The 16,235-nt window shown below is 38.2% G+C and overlaps 1 protein-coding gene across 3 annotated transcripts in view; it reads left to right on the top strand.

The window, feature by feature from the left end:
- Window positions 1-36: 36 nt before the first annotated feature.
- Window positions 37-16,235, top strand: part of LOC111870489 (conserved oligomeric Golgi complex subunit 1) — a 31,095-nt gene continuing 14,896 nt past the window's right edge. For all 3 annotated transcript variants that reach the window (XM_023862821.2, XM_023862820.2, XM_033753863.1), the window contains exons 1-10: window positions 37-846; window positions 1,332-1,499; window positions 2,540-2,685; window positions 3,232-3,392; window positions 6,034-6,235; window positions 7,516-7,666; window positions 9,549-9,911; window positions 10,885-10,985; window positions 13,515-13,707; window positions 15,366-15,528. In XM_023862821.2, coding sequence (XP_023718589.1) covers window positions 710-846; window positions 1,332-1,499; window positions 2,540-2,685; window positions 3,232-3,392; window positions 6,034-6,235; window positions 7,516-7,666; window positions 9,549-9,911; window positions 10,885-10,985; window positions 13,515-13,707; window positions 15,366-15,528 — 1,785 coding nt within the window. In that variant the 5' untranslated portion in view covers window positions 37-709. The remainder of the gene's footprint in view (window positions 847-1,331; window positions 1,500-2,539; window positions 2,686-3,231; window positions 3,393-6,033; window positions 6,236-7,515; window positions 7,667-9,548; window positions 9,912-10,884; window positions 10,986-13,514; window positions 13,708-15,365; window positions 15,529-16,235) is intronic.

The raw sequence follows: 16,235 nt of genomic DNA, 5'->3' as shown, positions 1-16,235 counted from the left end.
TGCCTTGCTTGCTGGATGACAAGCACCCAGCAGCAGCAAATGTTGTTTTCGTGTTTATAACACCATCACGGTACTCTTAGAACTCTTTCACATTCAAGAGACAATCTCTGGGATAAACAGAAAGTTGCAGAACATATCATAAAAAAATATCATTTAGATGACAGTTCATGATAACCTGAAAAATTTTAGGCTTGAAAGAATTCTATGTTTCTAATTCCATTTGTGGTAGTAAGCATAATATTCATATACACACATAATATGTTTGACATGCAGCTGTAATTTCGTTCGCAAATGTCTACTTTCGTTTCGCAACCACATCAAATCAAAATTCATACTTACCAATTTGCATATAATGCACCACCATAACCGCACGGAATTGTGGGTATTCAAGTTGGTTTGTTTAGGCTCTCTGATTGGTCGAGCCCAGCGTGAGTTTCGTCCGCCGCTCTTAGAGGCAGTAGTTACCGTGTTGTCCTTTCCCCTATTCAAGATTTTACCCAGTGATCACGGTCTTCGTGGTTAAAGCACGTTTCAGTCTTTGTAACATGACAGTAAACATTGCAGATTACGTAGGCTGTAGTGTTTATCAGGTGGTTCAGGCGTATGTGAAAATTGCAATGCTGTGTACTACTGTCACGAAATTTTTTTAGGGTTTAGTGCTTGGCTCCCTTATTCTGTCCACAGTATTGCAATCGAAGTACCTGTCAGAATGCCCGTACAAAACTTGCTAGATATTAATGCTGATAAATTATTTGAAGAGTTTACTATTTCAGAAATCTTGGAAACACAAAAGAAGTTACAGACAGAAATAGAGAGAAAAAGAGAGGAATTACGGACTATGGTTGGGTAAGTTAAAACTTTTGTATGGATTCAAAATCAGAGTTTAGAATTCAGAATTTAGTGTAAGAGATGTTGGAATGGTCAGTCCCTAATTTTATTCTAATGAAGTCAGAGTATTATCAACAGTGTCAGTAGAATGTTAATCCAAATTTGGAATCTGTTACAAACTGTTAATTTCCATTCTAGGGTACCTTTATGTTAATGTTGTTCTGAAGAGTTCTAACTTGTGGGATAGAAAGCAGTGTAGTCTGTTCAGAATCAGAAGACGTTTCGAAGGAACATCCCCCTCCATCATCAGTGTTGAAGAGTAAGCCAGGCAAGAAACAAGACTACACAAGAATCCCATGAGTTATAATTCTTCATAACAATGGCTGTGGGAACCTCAGATCCTACATAATTTTGTTCTGTTCATCTGGGTGTTTTATCTTGAAAAATAATACATTTCTGGAGAGAAGGTGTTATGTGTTATACTACATTAAATTTTATTTCAGTGAAAGGTATAGGGATCTAATTGAAGCTGCAGATAGAATTGCAGACATGAAACAAACTGCGGAGGGCATAATTTCCCATATTGAGAACATGAGCAGCAAGTGCCTACAGCTACAGCAGAAACACCTATTAGGCTTCAAATTGAATCCAAGCAGTTCTAAAACTGAAAGGTCTGTACGAGTATTCAGTTGACTGTTGTACTGTATGCAAATAGTCATTATGTTTGAGACAAATATGATTATCATATGAAAGGAAAAAGAAGGTTGGAAATAACTCTGAAAGAGTGGAATGTTTCTGTTTTGTAATGTATATAACAGGTCTCAATATGATATTGAAAGTCATAATGTTTAATATAAAAAGATGGCCATATACCAAGCTTGAAACTGAATATAATTAGATACTTGAACAATGTATAAACCCTTAAACTAATTAAATTATTTGATGTTTATATGAATGACTGATATTGTTATTATATTATTAATCATTTTAAGTGTTTCAAGTAAATATTCAAATTCTATGGCTACAATGCATTTGGAGATATGGTGGAACTGCCATTTAGTGTCCCTCAGTTTAAGATTTTCTCTCATAAAACATTCAATTTCAGTGTTACCAAGTAATCTCAGTGTTGAGTTTCCTTCAATTTGGATTTTCCTCATTTAGCATTCCAATCCCCTGCACCAGAAAGAAACCTTAAATGGGGAATTCAGTGAGAGTTTTAATGTACAGACTATTGCATGTTCTGCTGCACTTAGCAGAAGGATGATGTTATTTCTGGTCAGTAACAAAATATGCAAAGGGGGTGGCACACTTTAGCATAGTTGGTTGAGGCACTATGCTACAAGCCAGAAGATTGCGGGTTCAATTCCCAACGAGGTCATTGGATTTTTCAGTTGACCTGATCCTTCCAGCTGCACTACATGCTGGGGTTGACTCAGCCTTTAACAGAAATGAGTACCAAGATTCTTGCTGGGGGTAAAGGGCGGCCAACACATAAGTTTGACACCCTCACTGCTATCTACAAGCCAGTTTTCTAGAAAATATGGGAGCCTTGACATTTCACAACCCTATGGGCCTTCATGACTTGTTACAGTGATAGCTTTACTTTTTTTTAATAATATATGCTTTGTCATGAGGCAACACATTTTACAGAATCTTTTTCCAGAAGTGCAGGAACTAATTGTTCTTGGTATATATATATTTTTATTTTCAGGGTTTCAGTGAATAAAGCTTATCATTCTGTTGCCATCCAAATAAAAATTCTAATGGATATTCCAGAACAAATTTGGAGCGCTGTTGAAGGAGGAAACTATATATTGGGTGCTCAGTTGTTTTTGTTTGCATGCCACATTAACACAGGTGAGTGAAATTTCTCCGGTAAAAATGGCGATTCACGACATAATTTGAGCTCTCAATTGTCTGCAGTAATGGGTGGGTGGAGTAGCATGGATATTTAAAAACAATGAATAATCCACCAGGAAATGCCAGCTTTTCATGCTGCTTTTAATCCTTCAAGTCACTCAGTTTTCCAAACTGATCATGGTACTATTCTCTAAGAATGAAACAAGATTGTTTCTAATAGGAGAAAGCATCCCTTGTTTAGTGACCAGTGTGGGAAGCAATGAAATAATAATATAGGAAGTTACAACAGAGCAAGAAGATGTAGGCTTCTGCAAATCATTGTAGAACTTCAATGGTACGTATTACTGAAACATGTAATGAGCAACACTTAAATGATTGTGGGAAGCTGTATTCAACAGCTAAGAGTTAAAAGACAAAGTGGATAATTGAGAGTTTACTGTACTGCACATTATTAATAGAAGGGATTTTTATTTCTGCATACAGTCACATAACTTAACAGGGTAAACTTATGAAAGCCCTTGCTCTTGTGGTTTCATGGTGTAGGTCTGCAGTTAAATTCAGGTGTAGATGATGTCTTGAACTCCAGCAAGGTGATGCTGTGGTTTCCTGTGATATCAAGGCAGTGGAGTACCATCAGCCACTTCCAAAGTGCTATTCTCTTTGGCTGTCAGAATATGCTGCAGTCTCTCACCTTATCTCCAGAGGTCAGAAGGTCTTACACTTAATTTTACTATAAGTCTGTCTTGCTGTACCAATGAAGGCAGTTCAGTGTTGAATCACTGAAATGTTCTGTACATCAGGGCTTCTAGCTGGCTGGCTTTTTTTTTTTTTTTTGACCAAAAGAATCCTTTGATATCCCATTATGTGTGGTGACACTTTCCTTTTCTTTAAACAAAGGCCGTGGAACTTGCAATTGGAGAAACTTGACAGAAAGTTCTCACTAAGTATTCTACATATTGTTTTGATTGCTTTTGCACGACATGCAACAATTAAACGATCTAGAAAACCGAGATTAACGGCCGGGGGGGGGGATCCATTGTGGCGACCGCGTGACACCCTCTATATGCAAAAGTTGGCACTAAATTAGCCAACAAGCAGCAGTCGCTTGGTTGGTATAGTTCACTTGCACACTACAGGCCACAGAGTTTGTTTGTATTTGTTTTGTTGTAACAATAAAATATTGAATTTCCATGACTCCAGAGTCATATAAGATGTTGATAGAATCTAGTAAATGTTTAGCATCTGATTTTTAAGTACCATATATCTGGTAACATTTAACATGTGTAAATGATTTTGAACTGTATGTGTCTAGTTCTTATTCATGTGCTTGTGCACCCTCAGTACTTTGAAGTTTGCAGCCCTACTATACATTGAACTGTGAGGTGAAATATTTAGTCTGGGGAGGGGGTTGACAGTCGGAAGTAAATTATATGTCGTACATGAACAACCCAGCATTTGGAACTGTTTTTTTTTTATTGCTAGTGGGGTTGGACTAAGTCCCTTGTACTGCAGCCACTTCTGGCCTATTGTACCAGCCCCAGATGATACATGGGACTGGGACTTGATTTGTGACAGGAGCAGGGATTTTATCTGGGTTCAAATATTGATGAGGTCATTGGATTTTTTCAGTTGACCTAATCCTTCTGGCTGCACTATGACCCTGGGGTTCACTCAGCCTCTAACAGAAATTAGTACCAGGAATTAAATAAATAATTTTCCTGGGGAGTAAAGTGTGGCTGACGCATAGGGCTGACAATCTTACCGCCATCTTTGAGCCGATTGTCTAAATAGTGTGGGACACTCAACGTCTCGCAACCCTATGGGCCTTCATGGCCTGTTACAGGGATAGCTTTACTTTTTTTTACTTTACCCATGTCTAAAAATCATCTCTTTGGCCCACCCATCCTCCTGTCCTGTGGGTACCATCGGCTGTTTCCTGAGACACACAGTTGTAGACAGAAGTAAGTTGCTGGCCACCAGTTTTTTTTTTCAGTTGATATGCATACCAACAAACAATTTATAAGTATTAGGAAACTTGTCAAAAGTTGCATACCCTCTGATGCATTTTGTATCAATCTTAAGGCTAAAACCAGGAATTAGAGTACAGGCAGACATGATTTTGGAAATTAAGTGCCTCTCACCTCAAACAGATACTGAGGTTGGAACATGTGGCACCAAATGTCAGTTCAATGTTTAGCACTTCTGCTTCATATTTGGGAGTTTCCAGTTTCAGATTTCAATATTTCCAGAGACTGGCTAGGCTGAGTTCTTTCATGGTTTTCTTCAGTTTTTCCAGGCAAATGCCAGAATATTGGCTTAAGTTATGCTCCAGCCACTTTTTTATAGTATGCAAATGTTAGTAACAATGAATTACACAATTCAGTCAAATATCAGTATTATATATGTCAAGTTAAGGTGTATTTCAGCATCAGACTTATGGCGTCATCAGACCCTTCATGTGAATGTATAAGGGAATCTTAATGGTTGACTGATTTTGGTTGTCTTTATAAGAGGCATGCCCCAACCATTATGCTTCTTAATATGCATATGAGTAGTAAGGTTCTTCAAGTGCAACAATTTTAATATCAGAAATAATTATGTTATGTTATGTTGTGCCGTGGCATGCCATGTTGTTATGTTATGTTATGTTATGTTATGTTAATGTCATGTCATGTCATCTGCCAGTCATGAGGGGAGTCATCAAAATAATAAAACACCAGCATAACTTTGTCCATGAAAAAGGATACAGGTACAGTAAAACCTGCTGTCACCCCTGATCCAAATCCACCACTGAGCCACCTTCATCCAGTGACTATTGAACTCCCTTTCCTATCCATGTGGAAGGAAGGAGGAGGAGGAGTGAAGGGGAGGAGAAGAAGAAATTTTCTTGTCATATCTTTTCACTGATCATGTGGTCACTGCCTGTGGATTAGCAAACCATTCTTCCATTCATCCAGTAACACTTCACCTCTGGCACATTGCTTAATTTGACTTGTGTAAAAGGTCTCCCCCCACCACACACACACACACACACACACACACACACACCCTGGAGATGGCAATGGCAAGGCGTGCCAAAATGTTGGAAAGCCTTCAGAATTCTACATGGCATATACCCAAAAGCTGTAGCCACGTGTTTCAGAGGAATGTAAGGTTAAAAGGTGAGTGCTGGTTGCTTGTTTGGCATACTCTTTGACCCTTAAGATGGAGGCAGTGTGTTTCCTGAAAAGCTGAGAAACATGCTACATAGTTTTGCATCCCAGAAGATAGAACTCTTCAGTTAAACTTTCCCTCAAGCCTGATAGAGTATGAATGTGGTGTTAATAATATGTTTGCTCATTACAGGATGCATCGAGCTGTTTGAGCACATTGGTTTTGTTGCAAGGCATGAACTCCTTGGAGCTGCTGAATAAACTGCTGGACCTGCACAAACAAGCTCTTCAAGATGTATTGCAGTCTGCTGGGCATGATAGTGTGAAGGTCCGTGTGTGTAAAAGTTTGAAGCTTCTCATGCACACTCTCCATCTAATTCATGCCTGCTTTCTTGGTGAGTTAATCAAGGAAGTCTTGAATTTGTCTAGCTGAAATAATTTGTGTTTAGTAAACATGGAAATGTAATGAAATTTTATGTAAGTTGATCATGTACCAATGCAGAGTACCAGTTCATTTTCCTGTAAACATGTCAGTCTTTCATACCAGCAACAAAAGTATATTCATAATAGTTTTGCATCCTGTTGTGTGTCTCACATAAGATATAAAGCATACAAGAATATACCATCTACACAACAACACTCTGTACTTTAAAACAAAGAAGACGCTACTGTATCAACATTTGTTTTACTAAAGTGTTTATGGACGCGACGTTTTGGCTCCTCTATCAGGCCATCATCAGGCGTATAGTGTTCGGCTTTAAGCTGCTGAACTTTATCCATTTATCATTCAGTTCACTAAATAAGGATCTTTATTGTTTTTTTTTTTGGACTTAAGGCCTATGTACCAGATTTTAGGTTCACTCAATAATGATTATGAAGAGTACTATCTTGTGGGATGATAATGCTGTGTAATTTGGTTGCATCCTGCATGCCTGCTTGGCTTTCTCTTTGTCCCTGAAGACAGTACATGCCTCCAAGACATAGATAAATTTCTCCCAGACTACATGGTGTAACATCCTAGATTTTCTCTTCAAGAAACCTTTTCATTTTCTTCATTATTGTCCATTTCTTACCCTTTCTGCTTTTTCTTGTTATCCTTTTTCTCTTCTTCTGCAAAACTATTCTTTTCTTTCTATTCCTCAATCTTCTTTTCCAATTTTTTTTTCTTCCTGTTTGTTTTCATCTTTTCCTCTTCTTCCTCCATCTTTTAAGCCCTTCTTTATTTCCATTCCCTCATTCACCTCTTATACTTCATTTGAATCATCTTTGTTATTCCTGCTCTGCTTCCTTTTCATTTTTCTCTTTCTTTCTCTTCTTCCATCTTTCTTTTCTCTTCCTTTTCCACTTCCTGCCTTCCTATTCCATCTCCTTTTCCTCATCCTTCCCTGCACCCTCTTCTCCTCCTCTTGAATATTTTGACTTCCACAGCTGTGTGTTCTCAGTCTGGAGGGGTTATGCACAACTTTCCATGCCATTCTCGTAATATGGAAGTACCATGTCATCATCCTCCCAATATTTTGTATGATGCTATATTATTGTACTCGTATGTGTTTTTCTGAATGTTTTCTCGAGCGTTCCCACACCAGCTGGATGAATTCACAGCAGTAATATACCATTCTTTCATTGGTCTTAACTTGTGATTGCAGAAAAAATTGAAATGTGTTTTGTGTCTTAGATGACAGCCAAGATTCATCCAACCCTGAAGGATTAGTTTTGAAACAGCTGAAGAGCATTGTGGGACGTGATGCCCCACCATCAATCAATCTTGTTGATTTGAAAGACTCAGTAGCTGCAAAGTTTTTACCTCCACTTATTCAAGAATTCAGGTAAGGCAAGAAGGTCTATTCAGTGTTTGATGCCAGTCTTAGAATATCAGATTGTGAAAGTTTGGCGCATCGACGTTACCGCAGCATATGTCACATTTTTCATGGAACAGTGGTTCCTGGACCTTTCATAAATGTATGCATTACACTGTGGTACATGAGGTGGTACCATTTTTCACAACATGAAGTAAGGATGGGTTTTAGAATGTCAGTGGAGAGACACTTCTGTGGTTATTTTAAAAATAAGACAGTTATTTTCAACATTTCTATTTTCAAAAAGAATGTTCTTTAAGTCCCTTACTTGTTTAAGATGTCATAATAAAATGTAGAACCTGAAAATCATGTGCATTGTAATGTTATAACCTAAAGCAGCTACTTACTATAGGATTCTGACGATGGTGTATAACACGCTGATATATTGGGTTTCTGGACTTTATCCATCGTCCTGGTTTTTAAGATAACAAATAAAAACATGACGTTTCGGAAACTGGATCTGTTTCTGTCCTCAGGTGAGAGATCCAGTGATTGAGGCTAGCTCTTTCTATCGGACCCAACAGAATAGGTGTTCCCCTTTTTCTCTCACCTGAGGACGGAAACAGATCCAGTTTCTGAAACATCGTGTTTTTATTTGTTATCTTAAAAACCAGGACGATGGATAAAGTCCAGAAACCCAATATATCAGTCTAAAGCAGCTAGCTTTACATGTCATGGTCACTTGTGTGGTGTAATTATCAGCTAGGCATAGGCTGAAGATCATCAACTGTCTATGGTTATAGCTAACATATACTATGAGGGCCTTGTTCGAGATGATTCTGGCTCTAGGATTATGGTCATGGGCCTTTGTAGAACGTCCCCACCAAGTTCTAGGGGGACAGTGGATCCAGTAGTGGCCTGGGTGCTCGGGGCAGCTGGAAAACTGGCCCTCCCAAGTTAGTACATATATGTGTGCTGTGATCATAACAGTAGCTCTATGATAGAGTTAATGCAGCTTAGAGGTGCACAGTTATGTTATAGATACCCTGTACTCTTGAAAGCTTTAAAATGGAATTTTCAGAATTGTGGATAGAGTCCGAACAGATGAACAGCTTAATTCACGAAAAAGATGCTAGGTGGAAGAAACATGACCAAAATTTGTAGTTTGCTGGATCATTAGCCTGATGGCCTACTGTCCTGAACAGAGTGTTAGTCATGTTGGTTGTATCTGCATTTGTTTGGACCTGTCTGCATGCATTTTCATCATGTATGGTTTAATTAATGGTACTGCTGGTAGCTCGGCTTTGAAAGGTTTCATGATTTGTCAGTGCTGAATGGGAAAGATGTGGAAGGAAATATTAGAGGCCTAATTTGAGGTATATCCTGACATATATCTGGAAGGGTGAATAAAACCACAGAACACCTGAGTGAGGGTAGTCAGTCTCCACAAGATTTGAATCCAGGATCTATTGAATGTGAAGGAGGAGTGCTACCCATTTGACCGTTTCTTTGGTCTCTCTCTGTTCATACATTTTCTTGTTACATTGCGTGCACACAGCCGTATTGTTACTTTCTTACTGTACCACTCTTGTTGATGCGAGCCAGGATAGACTAGTCTAGTCAGAATAGCAACTGGCAGTGGCCTGGATTATCAAGGGGTCAGAGTTCAAGTCCCAGTGGGGTCAAGAATTCTCTTTTCCACGTCATCCAGAACAGCTGGGTGGCACACGCAGCCTCATATCCAGTGGGTACCAGGGGCTCTTTCCCTGGCAGTAAAGCAGCTGGGGCGTGAAGCTGACCACTCACCTCCAACCTGAGGTCAAGGAAAATGTGGATCTATACATCCACTTCCCAATACGCCTTAATGGCATAATGCTTAGACAACTTTACCTTTTACCATTTATGTTGGTAGGCCTTCCACAGCAGAACCAATGAATCCAGTGTCACCAGGGGACATTCGGGAGAATGTGACTCGTTGGCTTGACTGGGTGCGGGACTTTGTCCAGCAGCAAGTGACATCACTGCTGAGTTTGGTGAGCTCGGTACAGGGCCTAGATAGTATACGTGAGGAAGCTAGTAGCATTGGAACAGTTGGGAACTGGGACATCATGTGCCAGCAGCTGCTGCTTCCTCGCAGTCTGAATCTATGGGATGCCTATTTCCAGCCACTCATCACCCAAAGGGCAAAGTGCCTTATATCCCAGCAGTGGAGTACAGCCCTTGCACAGCTGCAGTCTACACTTGCCACTGTTACTCAGGGCAGTACACAGGAAAAGTGAGTTATGCATTTCATACTAAATTTTGTATGCGGTGTGTTTCATTTTTACTGTGCAAGTACAAATAATACTCATGTGAAACCAAGATGAAAATAGAATGGTGTAGCATTCGAGGCTCACACAGCAATGATAATGAACAGTTATAACTTCTGGAATATAATGCTGTGTGTTCTGTTGAAAGACAACTGACATTTCGGGTGAAGTGTCGTGTCGCCGTCTTCCTGTTGTTTTCTTGCTTGGCTTATTCTTTGTCCCTGAAGATTGAGGTGACATCTTCCTCTGAAACATTTGTTGACTTTCAACATACTGCATGATGTTATATCCCAGGATATTTTAAGATAAAGCAGGTGCCTACAAAGAATGCTGGAGATAGGAATAAAATTATGTCGTTTTGCTTCACTGTGAGGTGGAGAGCTCAGTCAGTATTGTAACTAGGCTATAGGCTAAACAGGGGAATGATCAGGGTATGATTCCTGGCAAGAACAAGTGACTTCCTTTTCTCCAGAGTTTTCATACTGGCTCTGGGGCCTGCAGACTATTGTGAAAATGGCATTGAAGTGCTTTCCCCGAGGATAAGGCAGCCAGGGCATGAAGGTGCTTACTCACATTCCTCTAGTGGAATGGTCATGAATGTGTGGAGCTGTACTTCCACTCTGCCATATGTCTTTATGGTATGGTGCTTAATTAAGGACAGGGAAATCACTGCATTTGATTTGTTTTGCTGCATAATGAGCCCCAAAGCAGTTTCTCTTTTCTCCCTGTGTTCCTTATTGTATGAGGAAAGAGGTTGTGAGCATGTCTGTGTGTCTGTCTGTCCTTTGCTGATAATGCATTGACTGATTTTAATGAAAACTAGAGTGAAGCTTTTGATGTGCCAGGTCACGCATAAACAATGTTACCGCACAGTGCATAGTTATCATTGTCATGTAACATTTCTTTTGTAATGGATAATGAATTTTCCTCTATGGACAGGAGCAGCCAACCAGAGCATGATCTCCGCTGGTTTATATGGAAGGAATGGGGCAGTGATCTTCCTCAGGGAGAGAACAGTCAGGATCAGCAGCAAAAGAGAGGTGAAGTAGTATGTTATATCCTGGATGGAAAGATGATTCACAAATGAATTTTCCTTACTTACTCAGATGAAAACTGGTTTATACTTCCTTATGTACTTTCATGCTGAACATGATCCTTAAAGCTTATTACAATATAATAATCAGTGTATTATTTATTTTGAAAAAGCTGTTTCTGTAAATTTTCAGATTTAACTTTATAATATACTGTATTCTGTGCATTCATAAAAAATGCTCACCCATAATAAGGGTGCACTACTTATTACATTGAGGGTAACACTGACATCTAATTTCCTCATTGCTCCTTAGGTTTTTCTTTAGATGAAAACATCTGCCTTCTAGGATGTGACACCATGCAATTTGTTAGGTGTCTGTAAACATGTACCAGACTACATAGCTTCACATCACAAAAGACTAATCTTCATAGTCAGCAATATGAGAACCTCAAATCTCACATTTTTCTTCAGTTGTTTATTATTAATAATATTTTAAAAGAGCTGGGTTTGAAAGTTTGAAACTGACCACTATCTGGAATTTTCAGAAGTTAGTTCAAGACTTTAATGAGTAAACTAGTAAAGTATAACCATAATAAATAAAAACATTTTATCTGAAGAAGCTGAATGACATGGTTGTTAAAGATCAGTGGCTCATTAAAATCTAAAATAGGTTTGTGGCTTTGGAAAATTTGGTTGATAATTGCTTGGAAATGTGTAAGAGTATATAAGTGCTTCAGTGTAACAGCAGTAGTTTCCAGTACTCATTATTCTAATCTGAGCAGTGAAAGACCATGTTAGGTGGGACCCTTGTCACCACGCCATGGCATGTCCTCAGGTTGTGGATGGAGGAGACACCCTCCAAGTATGGAGGGAAGCTGTGAATATATTTTCGTACATAAGAGAATCATATCAGCAGTTAAGAGGGTAGAGTTCATTAGTTTTAGGATGTCATACATAATACTAAGAGGCCACTGGTGTGATATCATTGTTCTGAATATTTATGCTCCAATGGACAATAAAACTGATGATATAAAGGACAGGTTCTACAAAGAACTAGAAATTATATTTGACAAATTTCCAAAGTACCATATGAAAATTTTGTTAGGAGATTTCAATACCAAAATAGGCAGGGAAGACATTTTCAAACTACCAGTTGGGAATGAGAGTGTGTATGAAATTAGTAATGATAATGGAGTTGCCACATCGAAAAATTGTACTGTCAAAACTACAATGTTCCCACATCATAACATTAATAAATTTACTTGGGCATCTCCTGATGGGAAGATGCACAGTCAAATTGACCATATTTTGATAGACAGGAGAAGACATTCAAGTACACTTGATATCCAATCATTCAGGGCAGCAGATTGTGATACTGACCACTACTTGGTGGTGGCAAAGGTTAAAGAAAGACTGGCGGTGAGTAAACAATGCACAGAATTCATATGGAGAGGTTCAATCTCAAGAAATTAAATGAGGTAGAGGGTAAAGAGCAGTATCGTGTTTAAATTTCAAATAGGTTCCCGGCTTTGGAAAACTTAAGACACTGAGGTAGATGTTGATAAAGCTTGGGAAACAATTAGAGAGAATATCAAAATTTCTGCCAAGGAGAGTCTAGGTTATTATGACCTGAAGAAGCATAAGTCATGGTTCGATGAAGGATGCTCAGAATTATTAGGCCAAAGATAACAAGCCAAATTGCAGTGGTTACAGGATCCAAGCAAAGTAAATTGGTGTAATCCAAACAATATAAGACATGAAACCAGCAGGCATATCAGGAATGGAAAGAGGGAATATATGAAAGACAGAATTGATGAATTTGCAATGAACAGCAAGAATAAGAACATTAGAGACCTATACATCTAGAGGAATAAATGACTTTTAGAGGGGTTACCAACTTAGAAGTAACTTAGTGAAGGATGAGAATAGTGATCTGCTTGCAGATTCCCACAACATAATGAGCTTTCGGGTTCCAGAAAATGCTGGGAAGTTCTTGAATAGCTGTACAATTTGCGGCTTCTCAAGACTCAAGAAGAGCTCAGCTCCACGAGTGAGTGGGCAGTGTAAGACATGAGGCTTGTAGAACTTTAAGGAACAAGAAACATGAATATCTGAAAGAAAATGAAGGAACTTGAAGGAAACAGTAAAAACAAAACTGTCAGAAACTTGTTTATGTGAAAGGATGGGAAAAAAGTAATGAAACATATTTTAATCCTTTATTTCCAGATATTATGTATAGGAATATCATTAAATAGGACCAAGTAATGCTATTTAAACTATAATATCCCTCTTTAACCTTTTGCAATCTTAAGGTAGACTCATAATCATTTTTAAAAATTTGAATACATGGTATCAATGATTTGGAGTAGTATGTCTTAATTTTATGTTTCAGAAATAGTTTAAACATGTGACTTAAATTGTGGCGTGCTTTTGACAGAATGTCAAACGTAATTTTGTATGCTGTACAGTGTGTTCTGTACTTTTCTAGGTTGCTGTCCGTAAAAGTTACAAATGTTTTGCCATATACAACTTCTAGGTTTGCTGATGAAAACTAGAGGCTATTCACCATGTGTGGAAGGCCTGTGTGCTGAATTTGACTCACAGCTCTTAGCATTACTCCAGGATCTGCAACATTATCTGCAGAACAGCGTTGTGGCCCCAAACAAGTTGACAGATAGAAATGAGCTACAGGACCATCTAAAGACATGTAGCATGGAGAACATTCAGCAGTGAGTTGTACTGATTTTAAACTGCCAATATAGAATTTGCTTACTTTTCACATGCAGGTATTCCCCCTGACTTTACATGATTTTGACTTAGGCAGATTTCACATTAATGAAATTTCATATGAAACTTCTTTAATTTCATTTTTCTTAGTGAAGACTGAAAATTATTAAGTTATTTATCTAATAATTAGAGTAATTAATGGTTGAATTGTGTATTTTACATTGAAAGATGAATGAATTGAAAAAAAAGGAACTGAAATTTTTTAGTTATGTGACCACTCTCAGGAATAATGCATCTATTATGTATGTTGGGGAATGCCTGGACATTGTTTCTGGATAGAATGGCCTAGCAGTAATGTAGACTTGCATTCAGGTGTTAGTGAGAATTGTCGCTGGGGTACCAGGTACCCTGGCTGAGATTTCTCATGATTTTCCTGTCCATGTGATTACTTGTAATTGTCCATGAATGTCATTACCATTAATGATTATAGGTGGTAGAGTCATTAAGTTCGTGGAATGTGGTTTTATCACATCATATTACAAGGTATTCACATACACTTATGCAGATCCACATCGGCCCTCAAAATAGTTGCCGTTGGCCGCTATGCATGTCTGCGAACGTTCATATAGCTGTCGAAAACATTGCTGAAACATATTGGCAGTAAATTCCTGTACGATGCTTTCTATAACCTTGGTGCAGTGGCACCCCCTTTTAATATTCCTTGATTTAAGCTTTTCCCCTCTTTAGTGTTCAGTTTCAGCGATTGGAAGTCATTAGCCTGAATGCAAAATTACATTAGTTAAAACTTTTCTCAGTTTAGAGTTCAAATCCACTGCTCCCAAAGAAAACCTTAAATGGGGAATTTACCATGCTGATCTACTAGACAACAGAGCAGTGTATCCTATGAGACCATGGTCTGAAGATTGACCACTGTGTGACCCTGAAGCCTCTTATAATTAATTTCAGATTGAAAGATTTGAGGTTCTCACAGCAATCACTGTGAGGAGTACTGTCTCTTGGTATGTGATACCATGTAATCTGATAGATTGTTACCAGCATTTTTGAGGAACCTGCAATCTTCTTCCTAAGGATAGAAGGGTGACTACCCTGAAAATGGAAGCAGCAGATTCTGTAATGTTGGTAACAATCACCCAGACTACATGGCATTGCATCCCAGAAAACAGTAATCATCAGTTATAAATTGGTTTCAGCTAAATCTTGATGAAAATTTAAAATTTTTTAAATTAATGTTTCAGTTATATGCATTAAAATGAGAAAGGAATGGGCACTAAATAGCCAGAACCCAAAGGACATGCACATATAAGAGGAAGTTCTCCCCATCTGCAATATTGCTTGCTTTCCTATATGAATTGGTCATTTTGCAAAGGAATATGCATTTGAATATGCATCTTCTTTAATGTAATGCCATGTAGTTCGGTAGAAGTTAGACATTTCGGAAGAATGTACTGCCTCCGTCTTCGGGTTAGAGAGTAGACCAAGCAAGAACCATGCAGTAAGAAGAGTGAGCCCATAAAAGTTATGTTCAGATATAGGTCTGTAAGGAACCCAGAGATTACTAGTAGGCACAAGGAGAAGAGAGACTGGTGTGAACCCTAGTTAAGATCTTTTGTGTACATGAAATGAGATTCTTTGTTTCCAGGTTGATTCAGTTCATCAAGGTCCAGTGTTTGACTGAAGTGGGGGAGAAGAAAGTAAACCCTGGTAGTATCATTATGATAGCACGATTCCTGCAGGCACTATGTGACCTTTGTCCCAATTTGCAAAAGTGTTTTGCCCTCAGTCAAAGCAGTAACACCTTGAAGGTAAATAATTTATGTTCTCTTAACCTTGCTGAACAATGCTCGCTTGTGGTACATGTAAGCAAAGCTGTATGCTGGCTTGCCATTCTTCCACTGGAGACAGTCTGAGGGTTCTCCATGGCTTACGTATTGGAGAGCAGTATGCTGTTCTTATGTGTCCACTGTTTTGGGTACAGTATATGATGAGAAGTCTTCTGTGTCAAAATTATTCACAGTGAAAACCCAATTTTATATTCCCATGTTTAAATGACTTTTTTTTATGGTACCATATGAAACTGTATAAATAATATATTATTTTCCCCAATTTAGTGTTTCAACATTTTAAGAACTTACCCACATTTTACTAATGAAAATTTCTATGTATGTTTCAGATCTTGATTTAATATTGAAGTAATTATCCCCAGATGGATTTTGAAAGGGGGTTTCACAGTACTTTACTGCAATTTAACAGTGATTAATGTAGAAACATTCTATAACAGTAATGAGTTAACTGTTTACATAACAGCCAAATTCTAAAATCAAACAATAAAATTAAAACCACCTGGGATATTGTGAAAGTTGAATCAGGAAAGAAATCTGTTAATGAAGACGTACAAAGTTTGAATATTGAAGGAAAGTCCACTAACAATCCACAAGCTATCGCAAGTGCATTTAATGAATATTTCCTTTCATTAGCTGAGAAAACATATTCCAATAATAATAATAATAAT

Source organism: Cryptotermes secundus, unplaced genomic scaffold, assembly GCF_002891405.2.
Source record: "Cryptotermes secundus unplaced genomic scaffold, Csec_1.0 scaffold2934, whole genome shotgun sequence".
Taxonomy (NCBI): Eukaryota; Metazoa; Arthropoda; class Insecta; order Blattodea; family Kalotermitidae; genus Cryptotermes; species Cryptotermes secundus.
This window is presented reverse-complemented; position numbering and strand designations above follow the sequence as displayed.